Consider the following 25,831-nt stretch of genomic DNA (forward strand, 5'->3'; position numbering starts at 1 on the left):
CTGGCTTTGTGACAGTTTCTAAGTGACCTGGACAAATCTCTCTGTCTCAGTTTCTCCATCTGTGAAATTCATTTAATGATCCCTACCTACCTCACACAGCTGTTGCATGGAGCTGAAGTTTAAATGCCTGAAAAACATCTAAGGAAAGGAAGTGCAAGCTGTTAGCTCACTGAAATCTCAGAGCACTAATATCCTCCCGCTCCTACAGACAAGCACCTTGGGCATTGTTCCAGGCGTGGATAGGTAGGGACTGTGTCTTTTCCCCCAGATTAGGAGAGTTCATTAAAAGATGTGAAACTAGTCATAAAGAATAGGTTCCACATTTGGTATGCTCTGAAGCCTGAGTGCTCAGCAGTAGTCAAAGAAGCAAAAAGGAGCATAGGAATTACTGAGAAATAGAGGATAAAAACAACAAAAAAAACTTCGTTACCACTTTATAAATCCATGGTGCACTCACATCTTGAATTCAGTTCTGGTTTTCCCTTCCCCATCTCCAAAAAGGAAGCATTATACCCAGAAAAAGTCACAGGGAAGGGCAAAACTTATGATCAAAGGTAAGGAACAGCTTTTATCCAAGGAGAGAAAATAGACTAGGATTTGTCACTTTTGGAAGAGATGATGGAGAAAAGGGATATGATGAGATGAGACTGAATGTCTTGCTGAAGAGGGGGCAATTGCTGACATTTTTTGTAACCCCAAAATTAGGCGACATCAAATGAAATTATAGAGCAAAGGGAAAGTGCTTTTTTATTCATCAACTAATGAAGCTGTAGAGCTCCCTGTCATCGGTGGGTGTCAATGTAAAACGTATCTGTAGATTCAAGAAAGATGAGACAATATGGGGACGGGAGCAAGAAGGGGCATCTCCAGGGCTGTCAAACCCAAAGATGGCCCTGGTGCTCCTGCTGTCAGAGCTGGGGGTACCAACTCTGCTGTGCTGCTTATGTTCTTGTGTCCTACTCCCAAGTATCGGCTTTTGGCCAGGGCCAGAGACAAGGTGCTGAGCTGGAGCTACTTTGCTCTGACCTACTGCAATCATCAAGTTCTTACAGTACAGCCACACAGTTGATCCTTTGAGAGGTGTTGTTAGCTAGTAGTAAATACAGCATGGTTACTCTATGATGAGATACAAGAAGAATCACGTGTTAAATCTGCAAACTAAGACTGTCTAGGTTTGACTAGCTGACGTTTTTCAGGCAGGTAGAGGGGGTGAGGTATGAAGATAATGAGAAGTAGACCCATCTCTCTTATACACACTCACTTATCCCAGCTATGTCACATCCTCTCAGACATAACATTCAAGTGCCTCGCTTCACGTAGGATTGAAATGGCATAAATAGTTGGATTGACACTGATAGCTGCCTAAAATGCAGGTTAGAGGAGAATATAATCGTGCCATAATCTCCAGAGGAGGAAGAGCTGAATGGCGGAGAGGAGACAGTAAATGCTGAATGCAGGAAATGGGAACAATGGGTAATCAGGATTTCCAGCACTTCCATCTGGATAAGAAAGCCAATTAGACTGTCAAAGCCTGTGGGAAGGTGAAGGTATGACAAAGTCAAGTCATTTCCTTCCTGTCCTCGGGAAACACCCTTCTGTTTGTCTAGCTCAGAGGCTCTTCAAGTCCTTAGCAAATAATCTTGGCATGTAGCCACCAGACACATCTTCTGTGATGAATTTGTGCAGACTCAAATGATTTTTCCCCTGTTACTTTCTCTGCAAGTGCAGAACCTAGTAAACACACATAAAAAAAAAGCAGCCTGAAGAAGGGCACAATCTCTATGGTCCGGGGGCTGGCAGAGGATGCTGACATGGGGATGTTCAGCTACAGTGACCCTACGGTGGGTGAAGTTTCTGTCAGAAATGCCTTGTTAGTCTAAGGATAGAAATCTCATAGGAAGCCTTTTGAAAACACCAAAATGCTCTTGAAAGTCCTAAGAATGCCTTAGAGTTGCCCAATTTCTAGATAATAAACCCATTCACACATACAGAACGTATTCCATCGTTTTCCAACCCCATCAGTGGCTGAACGATGTGTCCACAGAAAAAGTGATGGGGATAAGGCCCCAGAACTGATCAGACTATTGTTTTTAATGGGATTACATGGTCATGGTACATGAGGCCACCAGCATTAGAGCCATCCATTTTCCACATGGTCTGGCTGAACTCACGGTGTCCCAGACACAGTCAGCTGAAGAGGGGGGTTAAATATGACACTCCAGACATCAACTATTTAAAAAGGGAATGGAAGTAGGAAACCAGTGAGAAAAAAAACCTCAAATTCCTCATGTTCCTCAAGCATGATTTCCCCACAGAAAGGGAGATTGCATCCAAGAATGAGGTTAGGAGAAAATCCCAGCTGAGGAAAGCTCCGGTTTGGATGTGTGCTTTCCCCCGGTACTGTCTGAAGAGCTTTTGGTTCATATAAACATCTCACATGGTTTGTAAGTTATCTGACCGTGAAACTACTGGAGGTTTTTGAGCTCTACATACAAGGCATTCAGCATCTGGGGTTTCATAGCTTCTGTATTCTGGCTGTTTGAGTGCTAAACAGCTCCTGGATCATGATCCCCTCTGTGTTCTGAGATGAACAGCATGTCTACTCTTTGCGAGTTGTGCATACACTGTCCCTAGGTGCACAGTAATCCCCCGAGCATCACTGTTGCTGCCAGGACAAGCATGACAGATGATGTGTACCCTGCTGGTTGAGCCTGCCCTTTCTCCATCAAGTCTGTGTCTGACAGCACTTAATTTAAAAGCAAAACCCAAAACCCTAGAAACTGAAACTAAATATCTTTTTATATTGTGTAACTTGAAAAAGCATCATAGGGGCCTTAATGTGATGTGCAGTTTTAAATCAAGCCTCCTTTTATTGTTATGCCCTTTGCTGCACAGCGGTAGAAAATGTGCTCACTAAATTGGCACTGATGCCAATGTCTCTTTCTTTCTTCATTCTTCTCTGCTTTCCTTGGTCTGCCTTGTCATCCTCCCAGTTGAGTTTGCATGTGACGCTTTCTCTGATAACACAATTACTGCTTCTTGCAAGCCAAATGCTGGACATGAAATTGCATTATCACTCTCAATTCAAGTAACTCCCTGCTTAAATTCCAGGCATCAAAGTTGCAGACCAGTATGCATTCACTCTGGACAAATGTGTCTTGCACCAAGAAATGATTAAGTGTGTGCTACAGTAGTCTCTGGGTATGACTGTGTTTTAGACACTGTGCTACAGAATATATTTTCAGCTTAATGAAAGGCACTGGCTGGAATAAAACCTATCTGACTAATGATGTGTCTGCGTGAGAGCACCTCTACCAGCTACTGCTTTAACCTCCCTTTGAGATGTTGCCCTTTGCTGATTTGGGTCAGACTTGTTATTTTAATGGAACCCTGATGTGCAGTAGAGTAGGATAACGGTATTACTTGGGTCTTGTGTGATGGTCCATCAATAGATAATTATTGTCTGTCATTACTAAAATTTGCCCCATTTTAAAAGTGGGGAACTGATGCAGAAAGAGGTGAATTGCTTGTCCAAGGCTGTGGTGGAGACAGGAGTGCTTCTGTCACTGGAGTCCAAGTCCCATTCTCTATATTTCCCATTTTTTTTTTTAAGTGAAAGAATGACCAAACCATTTGGAAAATATCCAAAGATCACCCAGACCATTAGAAAAACAGTCAATACATCATCTTTTCATTTATCCCAGTAGTATTCATCTGCAACTATTAACACATACTAAAAGTGAAGTTTTCAATCATTACTACATTTTTCTTCTTCTTTTGTTTGTTTCTCTACTTACTGTCCTGGGAATTTGTTACACAAAGTCCTAGGAATGGAGAATGTATAAGAAAAATAAATTAAAATGCCCCATCACTTTACAGATTACTTTCTGATATCATGCATGTTGAGAAACACTGTAGTGAGTAACTGCAGTACATCCATCATGAGCATCATGAGAACAGCTCCTCAGGGCCATAAGGCTCCAATTGTGTTATCTATTCACCTGCATTTCATTGTAGTCAGTGATGCAGCTGTGGGACCAGATCCTTCACTTTTTCAGCTGTAGCATTAATTATGACATGAAGGTCCTATAGGATTTTAGGTGGCACATGAGCATTGCACAGTTATTCACAGTGTCTGTGGGCAGAAGCCGACTTAATGTGAGTATGTGGTGCGTAAAGATGACAGTCCTCTATAGTCAATTGATTTCCTACAAACTGAAGACATCTAGAATCCTCTTCCAGTGGTAATAGAGCTTTTTATTATTATTGTTTAGCAATGAGTATAACTTTGAGCTTCATTAAAACCAAATGTTTAATTGCATTCATGGATATCAGATTTATTGATTTACTTAACTTTCCCTATATAGTACTCCAGAATAATATATAACAGTTTCATATGGTGCTGTCCTAGCCAAATTTTACTTCAGCATCACAGTTTCTCAGACAAGTATGTGGTGATGGTTTATGTTGGCTGGGCCTTTGCTTCTGCTGACAAGCTGGAAAAGAAAAATCCCATTTATATTTTGAGATTTCCTAAAGCCTGTTGATTTATGGAATATGACTGGGCTTGCATGAGGCTTTGTTTTGGGCTTTCTTTTTTGGAGAAAACAGTATCACATTTGATTTTATCGATAATTTAAATAGCGGGATTATTCAATCAAATTGTATTTCCTTAATTGAGAGATTCTTGGCAAGTTCCATAGGAATTAATAACAAATTAATTATTTAAGTTATATTTTAATTTCTTTTTCATTGAGATGAGGAGTTCTCCCATCATAGTCCATCTCAGATACGCATTGCCCATGTGTCCATGTGGCATGTAATAACATACAATGGGCAAATACCAATGAGTTGTTCATGTTTGGACCTGATAGCAGCAATGTGGATGTGGTTTATTTGGTGCTGACCACCAGACATGGGCAGGAATCAAACCCTGTTGAGAGGTAGAGTAAAATATTAGTGCAGACTCAAGACCGCACTGAAGTTGCTTCCAGTTGGCTTAGAGCCTCTGAAGTGGTGTCTGGACATGCTGTATGGTATAGATTTTTTTATTCTTCCCTCTTAATGATGAAAGGGAGAGCCTGATAGTTCTAGATAGGGTTTGATTTGTCTCTTGTCTTCCTTGCCCAGCTCATTTGCAAGATCTTTCTGACTTCCCAGCATCAGTATGGTTTGTGACTGGGGAAAAATACGTATGCCATGAATTAGATACGTGGTGGCCAAAAAATGCATGCTTTGTATTCATTTTTCCCAAATATTTATAAGCTTGGGAATTCTGGTAGTCTTTTTCTTGGTAGAGGTAATGGTAGAAATCCAATGGATTTTGGTAAAACCTGGTCATAAAGAAAAGACACTTCTCAAGTAACTGAAGCGTTGCTGAAATCATTTTGGGGTTCCTTGTACAATTTTTGGCTGGGGAGATGTAGTTTAGTATGCTGTCTACTTTCCACATTGGAAAACAGTTTTATTTAACATTAATGCTTCTGAAAAATGGAAGAGCTGTGCCATCTTGTTCTTTGGAGAACATATGCTGGTTTGGGAGCGTGGAGAACCATGTTCAAAAGGAAGGCACAGAGATGGTGTAGGAGTAACAGAGGCTTCTTTGAAACACCTGAAAGAAGGAGAAGGAAAAAGTTGTGCATTTATTTGATTTGCATCAAATTCTTAGTACTGAGTGACTGGTAGGTATTGCTCATCTAATCCTGCCACACCAACAAAAGAAAGAAACCATAGTTTCAGATGAGTTACATTTTTAAGGTGCTGTGCTTGGCACTGATCGATGGTGGGGAAAATGCAATTGCAGGAAAAGAAAATGAGTCAAAACCAGAGAGCTGGCCAAGAAAATTCATATTTGATATTCATTATCTTATTAGAGATGGTCACAAGCCAAGAGCTGATAGCCTGCAGGCAGCACTCAAAGGCTAAGTGTGCATTAAAGGAAAAGTATATTTTCCTTTATGCCGAATGTGCAGATTTTTTTTGTACCTTGGGATTGCTTCATGTGCAAAGGTGGAAGTGTTCTTAAAGGCTTATGCTGGATGGGAGTCTCAATGCAAGTTGTATTGGCTGCCCTGGCTCTGGTGTGCTCAAGAGAAAACAAAATTAATTACTCTGGTATCTGATCATTTGTCAATGTAACAATAAAGAAATGAGAGAGCTTTACCCAGTAAAAGGCTGTTACTGAGTCTCTCTCTTTCTAGTGTAAATTATTTAACTCTATTTTTTTTAAGTTAATGTTCTAAGCAGGATAAAGTTTAACATTAACAATAAAAACCCTCATGGATTTATGTTGTCAGTAAAGGGAGATGGTCAGGCTGGCCCATTTCAAGCTAATGACTAATGGACTTCTGCCTCCATTGCTGGTTCCAGCTGCCTCCCAAGTTAAATGATTAATTGCACAAGGGAAAGACAACAACCCTTATTTGATTGTGCTGATTACAGAGTTGCTGATTATTGGAGTAAAAGGGAATACGTTATCCTGTTTTCCTAAATTCTTCAAGGAATAAGGCAAATTGGAAGTAAAGCTGTAGGGTGTAAGGTTACTCAAATCATGGGGTGACCTGCTTGGAGGTCTCCCATATGTCATGTATGCTGTAGCGTATCCTGGCTGTAGCTACAAGGATTACTGTGACAAATCAGTACTGCTTTTCAAACTGTGATCCATAATACACAGCATGCCTGTAAATAATATATCTTACCTGATTTGCCAGGGGTGCTGAGGAATCTACAAACGAATTATCAGACTCTGATTCTTGGTTCTCAGCAGTAAAGCAGGCTCTTGCGAATGCTGTTGCACAGCCTTTAATACCGTGGGGTTCCAGTCTTTTTACTCCCAGACATCTAGCTGTTCTAGTTAACAGGAAAATGGTCATCTCTTGGCTTGGCTGAACTGGTGCTAATGATGTTTTATAGCAAATCTGTGCAGTTAGCTTCAAATGAAAATGTCAGTTAGCTGCTTAGAGGGCTGCAGACTGGAGTTTCTTCATTGTACCTTGCTAAGAATAGAACAGCTAGGGCAGACTTTTCCTAATAATTTGACTTTTTATTTTTAAATCAGTCTTTATAGTGTCGTTAACTTGTTTCTGGGTCCTTCCTCTTTCTCCTTTTTTATCTTTCTTTAGCTTTCTGCAGAAGAACTGTACAGAAACACATATCAGTCTCACAATAGTTGTAGTGTCTCCCTTTGTCGCAGAACAGATAGAAATAAAAAGAGCAGACACTTCCTGTACACGGAAAAGACTCACTAATAAAAGACAGCCAGCCTCAGGCTGAAAATTATTGCTGTTCAATAGCATATATAGGCAGTACAGGGCAATTCAGAGGAGGAATTGAGGAAGAATGCCTTGTCCATTAAAGGTTTCATGGAATTCCAGGTAGGTAGATTGTAATTATTGCTGCTGAACCTTTGCCAGTGCTTAGGGATTAATGTCTCCATAATTTAAACACAGGGAAGAAGTGCATAGCACAGTGCATTATTCAGTGTAGCATCTAATTGCTAAATGCTTACAACACCCCATAAGCAAATGGTTATCCCTAGTTTAGAAACGAGAAATGGGTTTTAAAGGGTGACTTTCCCTGGTTACACGGTTACCCAGCAGAACCTGACATGCAGCTCAATATAGGAATTATCCGGGCCCCTCCTGTGTGGTTGGCAATGTGTGCTCAGGATGCAAGTGAGACACAGAATATGAAATTGGTTTCTCTTACAGGAATTTCTGTGATCCCTGTCTGTAACCCTGCTTCACTCTTTCTTATGCTGTGCCAATCCTGCTGTAACGTAGAGCAGTGTTCACACTCTGTGGTCTTATAGTTGCAGTTATAATTACTAGTTGCAGCGGTATTGTTGGAGATCATCCTACTTTATGCCATGTAGTACCAGAAATCCTATTCCAGCATGCCTAGACCATGGACACCCAAACCACATTGCCTGTGTTTCCTGTGCTGAGCTGAAAGAGCAGCCTTATGTCAGCAGCTTCCTCAGCACGAGGAATTGGGAAGATATTCAACCTTTTGTAAACTTTGTTTTACTGTAGCAGGTCAAAATAACAGGGCAGGAAGAAGAACAAGAATCCAAGCAGGGCTTTTATTAGATGAGTTGATGTATTAGATGTATGTATCTGGTGTATACATGGAGAGTATTTTTGATTACGAGGCAGCGCATAAACCCCATAATTGGCTATGTGCCCTAGGTTCTTCCACATGTCTTTTGGAGCGTGGTGTTGTATCTATCTCTTCCTAATTCCCTTTTTTGCCCTCTTTCCTTTTTGCATACTGTTGCTCAAAGTAGTGCAAGAGGAGCGCTGTCATTAATGGAAAATCTTTGAGATCCTCAGAGAGCAGGTAGTATTGCTGTAAAAAGTATTATTTTTGGTAGCAAAATGAATTAAAAAGGAACCCACTGGTTAATATATGTGAGCTTCGTTCTGCTGCACCACAGTGCAATATTTAATAATCCTTTTGACTACTGCAATGCCTCTTTCATCTGGCAGAATTGATGCTTGCATCAGCGTTTGGTTTAAAAGGTATAATGCACACTGCAATTCATCATGAATACTTTCCCTCTGTACCTTTCCTTATAAAAGCGTTTCACCATGCTTTCGTTCATTACTGTTTGCCATGGGTCCTCAGAAGCACACACATCGTGACTCCACTCAGCAGTGGCAATGCATCACTGTGAGAATGGAAAACACATAAAACACCAATATAATTTTGCCCTACACAACAGCACTTCAGAAGCGGCAAATTTTCTTTGAGCCATTGCTTCTTTTAAAGTATAGTGTGCTGCAGTGGCAAATATACAGCTTTGATGTTTCCTGCTCCCCTCGACCATGACGTTATAAATCAACGTTTTGCTTTTTCAGACTCCATCGTTATTAAAACTTGTTGTAACTTTGTTGTAGACAAACATACGTTAACTCTTGAAAACCATGCATCTTCCTCTGTTCTTTCCTGTAACAGGGGAATTATTGTATTTGAAAACAAAAGCTACATTCTGGAGCCATTGGAAGGTGCTATAAATGAACACAAAATCTACCGAGCAGAGAATTTGAAAATAGCCCCAGGATCTTGTGGCCACCAGCTGGACATCCCTGCCATGGGAGCTGATGACAGTGACGCATCGCACCATTCTCAAGCTGGCAGGGTAGGTGGATGATGCACTTTTATGCTTCTAGTTTGCTGAGCACATCACTGGCAGCATTTCCACTTTACTGCCTATCATAACTCTCTGTTACAAAGAGTCCCTACTGAGCAAAACATTAAACCATATAGTCAACTTCTGTTGACATCATGTGCTAAAGTGCATGCTTAAAATTAAGCACGTACTTACATGATTTGCTAAAGTTTTATACCTTTTTCTTGATCCTGTGTGTATAGCTTGCTTTTTACTTTCCTTTTGGTAATGAGATGGCACAGAAAAGTCTATGGTTTCACATTATGGTAATATATTTTAGTTCATGTATGATTATACTTGGAATTTAAGACCCCATAAGGACACTGAGCGATGTCTGGAAATGTTCTTACCCACCAAGGTGGAAGAGAACATGATAGCTGTGATGCTTTGCTAATATTAGGTTTTGAACCTTTACATTCTAGTAGGAAAGTATCTTATGCAGACAAAACAAAATCTCACTGTATTACTTTACAGATATATTAATGTAGGGTTTTTTATGTAGGAAGAAATACACTTAATGTGAAATGCATCTAGCTAATGGAAACTGTAGAAAATTAAATGAGGACGAGAAAATACTGTACTGAGTTCATCTGCATATTGGATTGTAGGAAAGACTTGTTTAGGTGTTCAGAAATTATACAATGGTACAAATCTGAGCTCAGCACTTGATAGATGTCACATTATGGGATTTATACTTATGTGCAGTTTTGCATCAGGTTAATTGTTAAGGAAAGCAACCTACATGGCTAAATCCCTTGTTATTATTTGTGTGGTGGAACTAATTTATTTTACTTTTTGAGATATTAAATATTACATCTAACACGTTAGCCTCTGAATGTACCATTTTATGGGCTACGTGTGTTTCTAAAACTGTGTTTAGATTGGAAGCAATGGAAAAATACTTTTCACAACTTTATTGAAGTTTTCCTCAAATCCTTGTGACTTGACTGAATTTCACTGAAGCAATCAACATAACACCAGGAAACAAAACTGTGCATACAACTAGCTTGATGCAGTCAATGCAATTTCACTATTACCCTCACAGTTCTCACATTTTATTGATGGCTTCAACTCTGTGCCAGAATTCACCTTAAATATCTAAATAACATTTTTGCTGTGCTTCACTGGGCATAATTATAAAACCTGTCAACAGACACATCATATGGAGAGGTACAATATATACAATGAGGATGTTGGATGCACTTCTAATGTATAAAACTTAAAAGTTGTCAAATGTAATGTGTGGAGTGAGTTTTCACATTTCAGTGTTGTCAACAGCTAAGTAGATTGTCAGGACATACTGAATAACGATGACCTGCGAAGTACGAAGACATAAGGCTGCTTCAAATTATATTGGGTGCAGAAGTAAGCAGAAATATAGTTTCGGGTTCAGGGCATGATGAAAACTTTTGGTTTCTTGACAGGTCTGGGAGAGCTTTTTGTTTCACTTGTTTTTTTCCCTCACTCAACTGCCTACACACTAAATTCTTATTGAGCAGAGATGAAATGTGGGTCGATATACCCCAAAGTTAGACTAGCCTTTGGGTTAGATTTAAATATAGATAAATGGTGGGGCAAACAGTGGACTCGGCTTCCCAGATCCAAGCATGAGATTTAATAGAGCAAGTCAGGTAATGTAGTGGATGTGCGCAGACATGTTTTGCCTTATTGAAGTTGGGTCTCTATAGATACTGGGTCATTTCATAACTCAGCAGACCCTCAAATTGCAGCAGTGTTTTCCAGTTGAGCTCCATTGAGACAGGATCACACGCAGCCTGATGTGTGTAAGGCAGCCCCTAGAACCTGGTGTTTTCTCTAGTCACAAGAAAAAGCCATTTTGGTGGTGCTGGTGGACCACAGATCCAGCTGGTGAGCCATATGGGGCAAGTGGATCATAGAGAAAGAGAGGCTGAAACATTGCAGTGTGAATCCAAGCCATGCCAGTTCCCAATGTAAAAGCTTTGCTTGCTGTCCCTGGCCAGATTTAATTCTATCAGGACTTTAGCTTTCCTTAGCTGTATTGTTGACTCTTCATTTTAATTCTGAAGGATTAACTTAGGCAATGGACTGCGCATTGATGCAGTTGGCTGCAGAAAGCAAGCTGACAGAAGTCATAATTAGGTATATATTTTAAATAAATATTATACCTAAGGGATGCCCATAGCCTTTGGGCAAATCACTGGAACAGATTTGTTATGCCAGTCATTCATTTGAGGCTTACATGATCATACCCTGCTAGCCAATTTCTGTGAGGCTAACTCTCTCCAGTCCAAAGGGTTTTAATCTTGATAAAAAGCAAATGGTTTAAACTCACTGATAGAACAGAGCTTTTCTTGTATCTTTGTACCTGGATTTTCATGTCTCATCTGGAAGAAGACTAGGGGCACTTTAGGTGTACATCTCTGATTAGGACCACATGATATATTTCAGGCTATTTTAGATTTGTGATGTCTGAGAGATCAGTTCCATCACAAAAAAATACCCACGTGGACTTTTGCCTTATGTGGTTTCTCATGTCTGACAGGGAGATAAATCGAGCTCTGTCAGAGCATTGTAGGTTCTGCTGAAGTCATCTGAGACATGGCAGGCCCCTTTGTATTGCATCTGCTGCTGTTCCAGGAGCTGCAGGAGGGGACACGCTGACTCCTTGGTGTCCTGCTTCCCAGCCAACATATCACCAGGCACTGCTGATGACCAGTGTGGCAGACAGGGCAGGGGCATATGCACCAAGTCTGTGCACACACCATGACCCAATGGTGGTGACAGTTGTCCCCAGCAGAGCACGAGAAGGGGACAGAGAACCCCAATTCCAGGAGAAGCTGTAAGAATATCTACCTGAGCTCATTTGCCAGGCACCGTAATAAATTTAATCCCATGAAGTGTTTGTATTACTGATGTTTAGTTCATTAATTATAGCTTTTATATATCTCAGTTCATAAATACCATCTAAATAGAACTTGTTTTCCAGTTACTGTAGTTTGAGGGCTGTGTGACACTATTAAATATGAGTTTGAAAGTCAGAGTTACTAAAGGTTACATCTGTCGCTTTCCTCTAAACACAATGCTTCTTGTAAAACATTCAAAATCATTAATCAGCAGGAAATAAAGAGGAACACATTGGTAATGTGAAGAGAACTTTGTCAAAGTTGGCTGGAAGGTGACATCCAGCACTGACTTAGCTTAGGGGATCACAGAGTTTGCTTTGGAACAGTTTGCTTTGGAAAGCTTTAGTCATGTTTTAGCTTATAGAGCATTAGTTTACTTCAAACCTTCATGGTCACTACTAGGTCATACATCTGCTTTAAGCTCCTTAAGTTCTGGCACCAAGAAGAGGTGAGACCTCTTTTCCAGAAACAAGGGAGGAATGATAGAGCAGATACTCAGCTGCTGTAAATCACAGAACTTTTACAGGCATTAATAGGTCACTTAAATTTAGGGTAGCAGAGGAACTGTGCTATGATTAGTACTATTACAAAACTATTTCATTTTCCTCGGTGATCTTTTTGCCGCTAAGAATTATCACTCTTTTAGACCTGCATTTAGAACTGCAAGCTGTTTTATATGAATACACAGATACAAAATGAGGTGTATCCCTTCCAGTTTTAGAGTATTAGTTTGCGCCCTCAGACTCTAACCGTTCATTCCTTTCTTTTCCTGCAGTATTTGTTCTTCGCTTTTTCTTCCCCCATACTTTATCAGTTGACCACTTGATCTCTTCTCTGCTTCACTCAATATCCCTTTATCTCATTTTTCTTAGTAGCCACTTGGTCTACTATGTGAACCGTTTGCTAAAAGTGATCTTATCATTTCTTTAAATGTGCCTTGAAAATAGCAAAGGTCCTTCTGCTAGAGATGATTTGCTCCGCCGAGGAAAGATAACTCAAACATTTCAACTGCAGAGAGCTGAAAGGTTGAGAGACTTTGTGCCACTTTCCTGCTTGCTGTAATGTAATCTTGGGGTTGGGGGTTGTACGTACCACATAGACTATGTGTTGTAGTAGATAAAAGGAAAACTTCCATGAGGACAAGGAATACAATAACAATTCATATGCAGTGAAGTCTGAGATGTTGTGTACCTCCTCTTGCAAGCTGAGACAGAGCTGATTCCAAAGGTCACTACTGCAAAAACAAAACACTCTTTTCATATTTTTTTGGCAGTACAAGAGGGAGGCTCTGAAGACAACGAAGTATGTGGAGCTTGTAATTGTGGCAGATAATCGTGAGGTAAGAAACTTAAAGTTATGGGAAACATGGGTAGGAAATGCGTAGCTCGGTTCGGCTGCCACAGTATTGCCAATAATGTGCTTCAGACAGCATTATGATGGTTTTCAAAAGGAAAGCTCCTGCCCTAATTAGGACTAAGCAATGGAAGGCACTGTCAAGATAGGATAATACTGATAGTCAATTGTAGAATTTTTTGCAATACCTCATAAGGAATTTGACTCTTGAATAACTGGGATATCTGGCAGTAGCTGAAGGAGAGGCAAATAAGAATTCACTACTCAAGATCTCCTTGAGCTAGCTAAGTCTTTATTGCCATTGCCTCTGCCCTCGGCAGGACTGACACTGGAAGACACAGTAGGATCCTGCGCTTGCTTTCATAGATGTATTTTACCATCACGTCATTTACCTTCCTGACGGTTTGCAAAGAGATCTTCAAAGCGAGTAACCGGAACTGGCTGTAAGAATGTTCCAGTGAGTTGAATGGCAGCCAAAGATGTAAATCTCCATTTGACTTATTTCCCTGCTTATATTGTTTTCTGGTCTTCTTGGACACAGTTAGCTAGGGAATTAGAATCACTCTACAGCAACAGCCAAAACAGCCAAAGAGCCTTTTCTTCTCTACAAAACATCAGTCCCTAAAAGAACCCTATGTAAGACTTAAGAGATTTTAAAGTCTTCTAGTCAGAACCAAAATCCCATCCCATCCCTTGTGTTTATTCTGAGGCAGACCATGGTCCCATGAAGCCAACAGGAGTCTGCCACTGTGTAATTCCCAAACTTCACCGACGATGCTGGCAGAGTGAGGTGGCTGTTGGGGGGAAAATGTGGCATTTGTGCTGCTAGTACATTGATCCTTTACATTCCAAGTTTCAGAGACAAGGCAAGGATGTGGAAAAAATTAAGCAGAGGCTGATAGAAATTGCAAACTACGTTGATAAGGTAAGAACACGAGCTTGATTTCACTTCTCCCAAACTTACTACACTTTCTGAAGGATGTTGCTGTGAAATCTCTACTTCTTCTACTAGTAGGTTAAGAAAGCTCTCGTGCTCAGACCAGCAGCTTTCACACTCTTGGCACATCTCTTTGTCCGCCTACCTTTATAAGGAGTTAACTCTGCTGCTCTCCTAATACTCCAGTATTTCAGAGCAATGCTTCTCTCCAACCAGTAAAAGCAAAAAAGCAAACTGAAATCTTTTCTGTGTTGAAACCCTTCAATATACTGAACTGTGAGCTTTGCTCTGTATATAAATATACATACTACATATACTCTATATAAATATGCAATATTAAATATACAATATTTGCTCTGTATATAAATATACAATAAATATATGAGGTGTGCATATATCTATGGAAGCACTATTCTTAAGATGTAGAATTTAGCTCTAGGATTCTATTAACCTCGGAAAACAGTGAAGATAATCGCATATGGAACAGCCCATAGGAAAAAGATACTTATAAGGAAGAATTTGGGGAACAAAGTCCTTTGCAGCAGCAAGGGATGGTCCAATTGTAAGGCCAACAAAAGGTCTGCGATGACATGGACTGTAAGATATGTAGCCCAAACATGATGGCAGAGTTAAAAATATATAGTCCTTAAGTTAGCAGAAGTTGATGGCTGAGTAAGAGCAATAAGAAAGACACATACTGTGGATGGTTTTGAATTTGAAGTCATTTCTTGACAACAAACAAGAAACCCTAAGGATCCTCTGTGGTGTTTTTTGAACAAATTAAAGTTTATTTTTGCTGTGCTGTACAGCCAGAAAATATTAGGTGTCCAGCAGTGAAATTATAACCGAGGGAGCCTTAATTTAGCTGAGAACTTATCAAGTGATGCTTTAAGGGCAATAACTCAAGAAGAAGCATTCGTGATTAAAAACAAGCTGCTGAAGACACCTCCACCTCTTCTGTAATTGTCTTGCTGACTTATTACTGGAGGACAGGTGTTTATATGTTACCTGCTCAAAATTAATTTTGCATATTATAATATATTTGTGTTTCATGCTTAATTTATGCTCAGCAAATGCCAGCGTTATCCAAATGACTGTAATGCACATAAACAAGACAGATATGTAGTACATGCTTTTCTCCAGCTGTCAGCCAAACCTATTGATCAGTTCTTGAATCCTTCTTCACATTAGTCTCACATGAGAATTGTTAAGTCTGCTCCATTGCTCATGCTGCTGTGGCTCCCCTCTTGTAGCAACTGTGGCATTTACCAGTGGGATAATACTGTATGTAGCTCACTCTGCTAAAATCACTCGTTTTCATGTGCAAGACTGGATGACTTTAGCTAATTTTCAGCTCTGGGTTTGAACCACAGCTGTCGTAACCACAACTGTAGTACTGCAGTAGAGCTGCCTCTACCTCTTGAATTGCACTGGTGCTAGTGATGGAGGGCAGCCATGGAAAGAGTGATCTGCCATAGCAAGTTTGTTCAGAAGTGAAGGTCATAGATATATCTTGAAGGAAGATAACAAACTTGGGAAGCACATAGAGAAGTAGTGTGACTCTGGATCTCTTTGAATGCCTTATGGGTATTTAGTCAGGTCAGAACTGTTTTCTGTAAGCCATTGAAGTATTTAGTCTGAGTCAGTCCTATCAGACTACAAAAGAGACCATTTAAGCCTGTGCAAGAAAGGTTCATATGCATGCTCTGTTGAAATACTCTAATCCAATGTGGCCTAAAGTATGCTTTAGAGACATGATTATATTTTTCTTTTCTCATTAGTTCTATAGGCCACTAAATATTCGAGTAGCCCTCGTTGGAGTCGAAGTATGGAATGACATGGATAAGTGCTCTATTTCTCAAGACCCTTTCACCAGCCTCCATGAGTTCCTGGACTGGAGAAAGCTGAAACTACTACCTCGTAAACCCCATGACAATGCACAGCTGATAAGGTAGACTTCACACTGCATTTAAAACCAGCCGGGATTTCAATGATTTAGGAATAACTGTAGTGAATTCTTCCCCAGTTGCTAAGCTGTTGGGAGGAACATCTGTGCTCCTGAGGGTTTGTTGTTCCCCTTTGCAAATATCAAACATTAAAGAGCTTTGCAGAAAGCTTCAGCAGATGTTTCAGATGAATTTCCTTCCATACCTCTGCAATAGCCCTGTTACTTGTAGATCCTTCCTGAATACAACTCATGTAGAAGTGTAGATGTGTAATAAACTCCTAAATACTTAGGGTATGAATATACAAGCAGTTTAAGCTCATGTCAGTCCAATTTGCTACTGGCAAAGGCAGTCCTGCCTTCATCCCAAATGCTGAGCTAAGGGGATGCTATGTGAAACCTGTTACTTAGTAGGAAGACCTCAGTAAACTTTAAAACACGGCCTATAAATTGGATAATTAATTTGCCTTTGTGACTTACAAAATGAAATCATACACAACATTTACCCTGCTGTTTCCTCAATTGTCCCAATTGTTTCAAGTAATTGAATTAAAACATGCTCAAAGTAAAAGCACTGTCAAAATAGGAAGAGAAACATCTCTTTCTTGAACCAGGTATCAGTTTGCTCAATTAACTATTCTTTATATTATGCAGATAGTTGATGACTTAGTAATTAAAAGAAGCTCTTTACTCATTCCATATGTATTTTTACATTAGCTGTTTAAGAATAGAGTCCTTCCAAACTGTCCCTCGTGAGATATTTTATTATTCTATTATATTCTAGGCTGTATATTATAGCAAGCAGCATATAAACTTTATACTGCATTAAAATAACCCTTCTTTGAGCTAGAGGCATTATTTTCATGTTTCTATTTCTATTCCCAACTTCAGTCATGGAAAAGAAAAAGGGAAGAGGGGTCCTGTTACAGCAGTAAGCACAAAGGATGGTGATCAAACGGATCTTTCTCATAGCAGGGATGCTGTCATTGTCAGTTTGGCAAGTCAGCATGACTAATCTGTATGCTTTTCATTGTTTTAAACCTGTAAATGTCTGGAGCTGCCACATTTGAAATGGGATCTTTGAGACTGGCAGAAATACAAGGCTGAAAATACTAGGGATGCATTTTGATATTGAATGGTGGCGCTGTGATTCTTCTCCTTTCCTGCCCTCCTGCAGCGGCGTGTACTTCCAAGGGACTACCATTGGCATGGCACCCATAATGAGCATGTGCACTGCAGAGCAGTCTGGAGGGGTCGTCATGGTAAGTAGTAAAAACACAGGGTTTGAAACTGGCCCAACTGGTGCAACACGTTCTCAAGTTTTATAGTGTTATATTGTGTAGCTGAATGTCAGCCCCATTTGTCCCATTTTCAATCTCATTACCTGTATCTACATTCAGATTGCTTGTAAATGGTGGTTTCCATAGTGAAAAAAATCAAAATATTGCATTAAAATACAAAATTCTTTGTAGGGATCCTCTACAAAGTAGAGTAGTAAATCAGGTGCTGAGGTGCTGTGAAGGATGAGAACCAGAAGATGTATTTATTATGTACTTGGGTATCCTAGTGTTACAGGCAAGATCTGTCCTGAATATTTTATGATATTTTTTTTTATCCTGTATTTACAAAGTCTCCCGTGTAAGGCCTTCTTTTTCATCTTTGTAGCATAATGGTTTTACATTGCCAGACAAGAATAAACAATGGCAGCATTTATTCTACCTGAGTCTCTCTCAAAGAGTATTAGTACTAATGCTGTTTTTAGACGCTAGGCATGATGAACATAAATGCAAATATTTTGGCCAACTTTTGGAAGTAATTATTTCATTTTTTTCTTCTAATTTTGAACAGTGCTTTGTGCTAAGGAGGGGAAGGAGGTGTTGCATTAACTAAGATAGGAGTACTTTAAATAAAATTAGATATGGACTCCCAGAGCTTGCAGGCCACTAACAGGCTCAGTTGTTAACCTCAGAGCTCAGCTCCAGAGCAGAAAAGGCAGGGAGCTCCCAAAAACTCTTAGGTAGTCTCTGAGTTCAGCCTGCATGTGCTGAAAACCTTTGTTTCCTACAGCTTTGTTGAGACTTCCCGCACCTCAGGTGATGTGGTAGCTCTCTCCAGCTCTGAGGGACACCTCAGCTGCAGATCTCTACGTGAATGAGGTGGGAACTTACTGACAAGTGACAATCCAAATAGTGGGATAATCCCAGAGGCAGTCCCTTTGAAACTCCTCCTTTTCCTTCCTTCTTTACTAGAGTCCAAGTTGAGTTTGGTCCACAATGCATAGCCCCTTTGTGGTCTCGGACAAGCAGCCAAGCTGGGGTGATGTATCCGTACATGGTAGATGTATACGCTCCAGATGGGGAATATTTACAAGGTGGGCAGGGAAGCTGAGGTGTAGGAGAGCTGGAAAGAGCAATCAGATCACAGAATTTGGAGAAAGCCATGCCAAAATAATAGATAAGACTTCAGCCTCCTGGTAGCTTTAGAAGCTGAGTCTCTAAGTGGTGTTTATAACGGCTTTTCATTGGGTACCTGGGCCATAGGTACCAAAGGAAAAGGAGGAAAAGAGGAAGAAAAAGCTGTAGGAGTCTCGCAGTGCATTTCCAAATCCTGACAAAGACATATACAAGGCTCTGTTTTAAACATGTTACCTTCTGGCCAGCAGTCCCTGTTTTGGCTTTATCTGCAGTCAGAGATGCCCTTAACGACAGCCTTTTTGTCCTTCTAATTTTTAGCGTAAGCTTTAAAATAATCTGCAGGGTGTTTTACAGCAAAGTCAGTGCTCTTCACTCTGGTAACTCATTTTGCACAGAAACAAGGAAAAATAGTTCATTTCAGTAACAAAGAAAACCCCAAGAATCAGCATTTCTTAGAAGTGCTCTCGAGGCTCTGCCAGAGGAGACATTGATTTGGATGTCCAAGAGAAACTCAGTGTCAGTGCATGACTCATGGGCCAGGCTGCAGCTTCAGTTGTGCAGGGGAACATGATGTTTCCCAGAGATCTCACCTCAGTGAACTGAAACTTTTGAGGTGCAAGTTAGTTCGAGGCTTGTACAGCAAAACTAGAAACTTTGCCACGTATTTAAGCCTCAAAAAGGGGGCAAATCCAAAAAAGCAAACACTCATTCCCAAAACCTAAATGGGCAGCTCCCCTTTCCCTCCCCCAAGTCAATAAAGGCTGATTCAGGGGTACATAAAGAAGGGTTTTCTATATACCAGTATGCACAAAAGAAAGCTCTAAACTTGGAAGGTGCACACATGGAAGAATAACCTGGAGTCTATAGTGCTCAAATGTCTCAACGCTGGGCAACTGAACATTTGGTAATCCTAATAACTCAGTCACCCTCTTGCCCATCCCACCCTGAACGCTCAGTACCAAAAAGTTTCCACACACTGAAAGAGGCAATGAACAAGTTGCATGAGAACTAGCATTTGAATACAGCAACTGTAGTCATCCTTGTATGATCTGATTTTCCTGGTTGACTTTGCAGTTGGTCAGCTCTACCATATGATCCAAATTCCTCTTGTCATGCCTGTTCTGTAGGGCTGAATTCTCTCAGTGGTAGGTGACATCCTGTCCCTCACTAGTTTTAAGAGGAACTCAAAGCAGGGAGAGCAGTATCTGAGTATGAAAAGCTTTTGGTGTATCAAGAGCATTCTAGTTTTATTTTACTGTGATGGTTCTGTTGTGTAGTAGAAAGACGAAACAGAAGCTGATGTTAAAGCAAGTCTTTGACACATGATTCGGTCTTCATTCTTCTGTTTCAAAAGGCTACCCACTGAATTCCTGGATTTAAAAGTAAAATGTTACTGCAATGTAGTGTTACCACTCATGGGAAGTTAGGCTAAATGAGAAGTGTGGAACTGTGGCACTTATATTTTGCTTAAATTAAATAAAAATATGGTTTAAGAAACTTGTTCCTGCCTGCATGGGAATCACCAGGATTGGGGCATTTGCCTGTTCTAGCTGTAGGTGATAGTATTTTATTATTTACAATTTGATCTGAATCTCAGTGGAATGGAGCAGAGTTCAGCTGAAAGCAGCTGCATGTTTTGTGCAACAGCTTATAATGGCTTAACAGTAGATGGTTGCTTATTCAGTGGTTGTGAAACTGTTTGGTAATGACTTTTACTGCTCAAGTTAACTTTAAAAGACCCTGGTGGGATAAATCAAAGTCATGTTGCTATTCGTTTCTTCAGTCCTTGTGATACTTAAATGGTCTCAGTATCAAATGGGACATGTCAGTGTTTGTTTTTATAATCTTCATTTATGCTGTCTTCAAATAACCTCTTTTGCTGAGACATCACATTCCTCGTTTTAAAAACCCTCTCTAGAAACTGATAAAATTGCATTCCAAGGGGATCTGAGCAAGTAATGAGAACCGCATGGGCTGCAATAATTGTTTGCCTAGTCGAGACCCAAATTACATTTCAGAGCGTTTATTGCTCTAGTTTTGGAGTGGACTGTGTGAATTCTTGGTTTTATTTTTAATTGCCATCTTCAGGGGTGTTCAGATATAGACATTCTCTGCTCAGCTAGTACTGGCAAAGTAAAGAACTGAGCTCAGTTTGTTGAGTCTAGGTAGCCCAGTGTTTAGAGGAGTTTCTGTCTTGACCGCATACTCCTAATTTCAAGGCATCACTCCAATGTGTCACTGGTAAATTATAAGGAATTATTTCATTGTTTTCTTTATCTTCGGTCCTGGATTTGTTTCCAGTTGAATGAGAGGCTGCGCTCTCAATTTCATTGAATTCTCTAAATATTTCATCAATTACTATGAGTACAAACATATCATATACCAATCTGTGACTAGTATCTATATAAGACATCTCCATAGGTAGTCGTTATGCAGAACTATGTATTTCCTTGATTATTACAGCTTATCTTGCTGCATAGATTTACTCTTGTTTCTTTTACTAGGACAGGTTGCACAGCTTCTTTCAGCAAACAGGCATTTTAGGCTATAACTGCAAACAAACTGCCTGTCACAAGATTTGTATCTTAAAAGTTTAAAGTTCAGGTAAAGCTAAAAAGAGATCCTTTCTTAAAGGACAAAATTCTTTTGAGTTTATTCCCAGTGCAGAAGGAGTAGTTCTTGGTTTCAGTATGACTGCATTCTCTTTTTGATTTTGTTTTCTGTTTAGGAAATGATTTATTAAAGACATTAGCACAGACAGATGAAAGAAGAAGCTCTTAAATCTACCCCAAGTCATGTATTAAGGGCTTCATTAGTATATAGCTAATGTGTTAGACAGTTTTACCTTTCAGTTCTTTTTAGTCTGAAGGTTGGCTTAGTTGATACTGGAAGAGTTATTTAAACTGAATATGTTCATATATGCTTTTAGAGCAGGCAGCAGTACATAGTCATTCCATTTACTGACTGATAAATAGTGGATCATGCATTTGTATTCCATGTTTATGCCTTTAGAGAAAGCTTTCCTGTGAGTACAGTGGATTTTTTTTCCCCTTAAGGAAAATGATCGATGTGGAAAGGTCTCTTACTTGTGGTTAAGCCAAAACATCAGCCTGTAATGAGATCATGCAGTCAATTGCTCAGAAATAATTGTCCCAAAAATCAGCATTTCAAGGAGGATTAATGTTAATATTTCAATTTGATACTTGGAGAATTTAGAATATTCATAGGTGTTAATAAAAGACCATCAAAGATTTTTACTTGCTTTATCCTTTCCTTGTGAAAAGGAGGTTTCCAAAGGTACTTGGCTTTTCTTACAAGTATTGTGAAGTTTTGGACTTTCTGATATTAAAGAGAGAGTCTGAAGAATAATAAAGAGACCGAGTGAAATCTCTTGCTGCACTGATATGAAGGATCTTCTCACATCTCCCTCGTCACACTAATCCTCACCCACAGATGATCACCCTTTCCAACACTCCACAGCTGGGTGACTGTTTTCTGTTACTGCCTTGTCTTGGGAGTTTGGGGTATTTATTCAACAGGAGAATTTTAAGCCCTAAATAAAGAGATGGCCCCAATGTTCAAAGCTGCCCAATGGTCTCAAGTGTCTAACACAGACAAGGCCCTTAGTGATGTGATTTAGTGGTGGACTTGGTAGTCCTGGGGTAATGGTCGGACTTGGTGATCTTAATGGTCTTTACCAACCTAGTTCATTCTATGATTCTGTGTGCTGGGCAATCGGGGTGGCCACGACAGGTAGGCTGTCCTGAAATTCCCATGCTGCACTTGGTATATGTGGATGAATCTTAAACTGGGTCTATTTAACAGCAGTGCAACTACAGCTGCTGAGGCGATAAAACATTCAAAGTATAAGAAATAGGACTTTAGAGGGGGAATGTGTGTTCTGAGGCATTTTCACATGTGGATTTGACTAGCTCTTTTGGTGTTTTCAAGGATCACTCAGAAAACCCTCTAGGTGCAGCTGTCACACTGGCTCATGAACTGGGACACAACTTTGGGATGAATCATGATACATTGGAGAGGGGCTGTAACTGCAAAGCATCTACGGATAAAGGGGGTTGCATCATGAACCCCTCTACTGGGTAAGTGCGAGGGAAAACACTGGGACGTCACAGTTGGAGTGAAAAAAGTTTTCTTTCATTTCATGTTTCAGGAACATTTTAAAGGTAAAAACTAAAAAGCCTTTTCAATGTCTGTCAAATCTCGCAGTTATCCCCCTTGAGGTGAAACAATTAAACTTGTTGTCAGAGCACAGCATGTACCATTGTACCTTTCTGTTTCTACGTTAGCAGCATGAGAGGCAAAAATGCTGTAAGCAACTGGTTAATTACAAACAAGAAAAGTTCCACAAAGCTGCATTGCAAGTATGGAATGGGAATTTCACCTTTTCTCGTCTTGCCAACTGAGTATCAGTCATAATAGGAAGCCGCATCCCAAGGCCAAGACTAAGATGAATAGGAAATAAAGTAACGGAGGAAATGCATTCTTAGACTCTCTGTAAAGCCTTTGTCTTGTGCAGAGAAGGTTTTTAGTTTTGCACAAACTTTTGCATCTCACCCTCTGTTATAATTTTGTAGCAGTTTTAGAAGGAGCAAATTAAATCTGTAAGGTCAGTGGGGTTAAGGCAGTTCAGTGGCCAGAGGGAGATCTTCCAAGAAAAGATATAAGACACCATGGAAAATAAACCCTGTGTCCGTCCAGGTCCATTACTGATGATAAAGGCACTATGCCAGTGGAGAAGCACAGTGGGTTTTTAGACACAAAAAGTACAGTCACCATGACCAGGGTAACTAGTTGCAGCTTGCTTCTCTGTGTTGTAAAGTGCTGGTAGAAACTGAATGATATATGAATGACTGAGTTCTCCGTGTCCATATTCAGACAAGAATGGATAGGATTAAAGTGAAGTAGGAGACAGCAGGTTCACCAAAGCTTTGTGATGGGAAGTGATGTGCTGGGCTGGACTGCCTGCAGAAATGTTCCTGCCTGTGACTGGAAGCAGGGAAGAGCCAGTGGGACAAATATGTGTCAGCAGTGTCCTGTAGGTACAGCTGGATTTGTCTCAGGGCAAGAGGACGGTCTGGATGATCTTGTGATGTCTCTTCCAGCTCCAGCATTCTCTGTGTGTGCTTAAATTTCATCTGTTGCTTAAAAATCTCTTCTGGGAATTGTGATCAGCTCAACCTCTGCCTTCTCCGAGAAGGCATGTTTCTGGGAAAGGAGAACAGCAATGTGGGAGAGGCCAGGGAGCGTTGGGCAGGATTTCTCCCTGCTGGTCAGCCTAACAGCAGCCTTGGCGTTTCTTCAAAGGCATGCTGTCACCCTCCTTCAAGGCAGAGAAAGGGATCCTGGCCAGAGACCAAGCACAGCAAGTTAAGAGACAAACCAAAGAGAGATGTGTGTGTGTGGAGGAGAATGAGAGTGACTTCTACACTGTGGAAAAGAAAAATAACTGGGCTCTTCTGAAACAATAGGTAGTAAATATCCACATGGAATTGCATTCTGCAGCACATCAGGGCTTGGCTGCACACTGAAAACCAGCTAAGGTTGGAAATAGGGTTCTGAGGTGAGGTGATGTGAGAGCTGGTAAGGAGTGGGCAGACAGGCTTAGGCTCTGAGCTCCAGACAGATCTGAGACAGCTTTAGTCATCTCAGCTGAGTTACTGGTTGGGCATCCAGTTACTGCATTTCAGGAACTAAATAGAGACGATGCTCTCAGGACAGAAATGTCTGGGCACTTCCTGAACTCAACTTGTGAAGATGTCTTTAATGTGAGATTGGATAGCTCTTCCCTGCTTCTGCCTCCTGCACCAGAGTCCTTTGGGTGTATCTGAAACTTCCTCTGTGCTGGGTGTGCCAGACATAGAATCATCATTGAATCCTAGAATGGTTTGGGTTGAAAGGGACCTTACAGATCAAAGTTGTAGCAGCTCAGCATGTTCCTCAGATGCAACTCCAAGCGGCTCAGCTCACTTCATGTTGGGGTTTCTGTAGTGTCTTATAACCTAGAGGCTGTGCTTCCTTCAGCAACCCCAGCACCCCATAGGTTGGGCAGTCTGGGGAGGGGGCCATCAGGTTCACTTCAGCTTTGGAATCATAGAATAGTTCTGGTTGGAAAGGACCGTAAGATCATCCAGTTCCAACCCCCTGCCATGGGCAGGGACACCTCACACTAAACCATGGCACCCAAGGCTCTGTCCAACCTGGTCTTGAACACCACCAGGGATGGAGCATTCTCAGCTTCCCTGGGCAACCCATTCCAGTGCCTCACCACCCTCACAGGAAAGAACTTCTTCCTTATGCTCCCTTTGGATTTTTACCAAACTTTGTATAAAACTTGTGCCTGAGGAGGAGCTGTGGCATTCCCAGGACTGAATTTGATGGTTTGTTTGCACTTATTATTGATTTATAAATGGAAATTTTAACATCAGGTTTCTAGCCTCGGGCTTTACCTTCATACTGTGTTGTCGATCTATAACAAGCATTCTGTGAGAATTCTTTATGCCTGAAGCCAAACTGCATTTTACCAATTAAAAATTAATACTTTGAATATTTACCCAACACCTGACCAATAGCAGTATTCCTCAGAGCACCACTAGTCAAGGAACTGAAGAGATTTTGGCTCTGGAAGTACATGTCTGTTAAGGGAAGGCTAAGTGAATATTCCCTACCTGAAATGTACTCTTGGAATAGCAAAACCAAAGGACATCCCAGGGTAGGCACAAACATTTAGAGAGATATCCTGCTCTTTCAGTGTATTCATTGGCACTCACTTTGTGCACTTCTAATTTCTGTTGGTTTAAGGTAGATTTAATAAGTGCAAGGAAGCAAAATCTTTTGCCTGTAGCTGGTGCAAAAAGTCCGAACCCCTGAAAAGTCCTTATCTGACATCTAATAGGAAATATCTAGGTTATAGCAGGAAGGCCTCTGTAAATGTCACTTTGGAGTCATTCGTGTGGTTGTGCAGCAAAAAGGAATGTTTTAAGGCTTTTTACTTAAAAGTGATTTCATTAATTATTGCCATTTCCTTCAGTTCTTATGTTTCATTCTTTGAAGAGGGCTTGGAAATTACTTCTTGGTAGAAAGAATCTCCAGGGATCAGTGTGGAAT

The 25,831-nt window shown here is 40.5% G+C and overlaps 1 protein-coding gene across 1 annotated transcript in view; it reads left to right on the forward strand.

Moving 5' to 3' along the window:
• The window catches only part of ADAM12 (ADAM metallopeptidase domain 12), a 188,176-nt gene that overhangs the window by 112,442 nt on the left and 49,903 nt on the right, over positions 1-25,831 (forward strand). The window contains exons 6-11 of the mRNA XM_057408684.1: positions 8,959-9,142; positions 13,331-13,396; positions 14,264-14,335; positions 16,129-16,298; positions 17,470-17,554; positions 22,658-22,806. Coding sequence (XP_057264667.1) covers positions 8,959-9,142; positions 13,331-13,396; positions 14,264-14,335; positions 16,129-16,298; positions 17,470-17,554; positions 22,658-22,806 — 726 coding nt within the window. The remainder of the gene's footprint in view (positions 1-8,958; positions 9,143-13,330; positions 13,397-14,263; positions 14,336-16,128; positions 16,299-17,469; positions 17,555-22,657; positions 22,807-25,831) is intronic.

The sequence above is a fragment of the Pezoporus wallicus genome, unplaced genomic scaffold (assembly GCF_028554395.1).
Source record: "Pezoporus wallicus isolate ANWC-B61680 ecotype Strahan unplaced genomic scaffold, APGP_CSIRO_Pwel_v1 contig_13954, whole genome shotgun sequence".
NCBI classification, from domain to species: Eukaryota; Metazoa; Chordata; class Aves; order Psittaciformes; family Psittacidae; genus Pezoporus; species Pezoporus wallicus.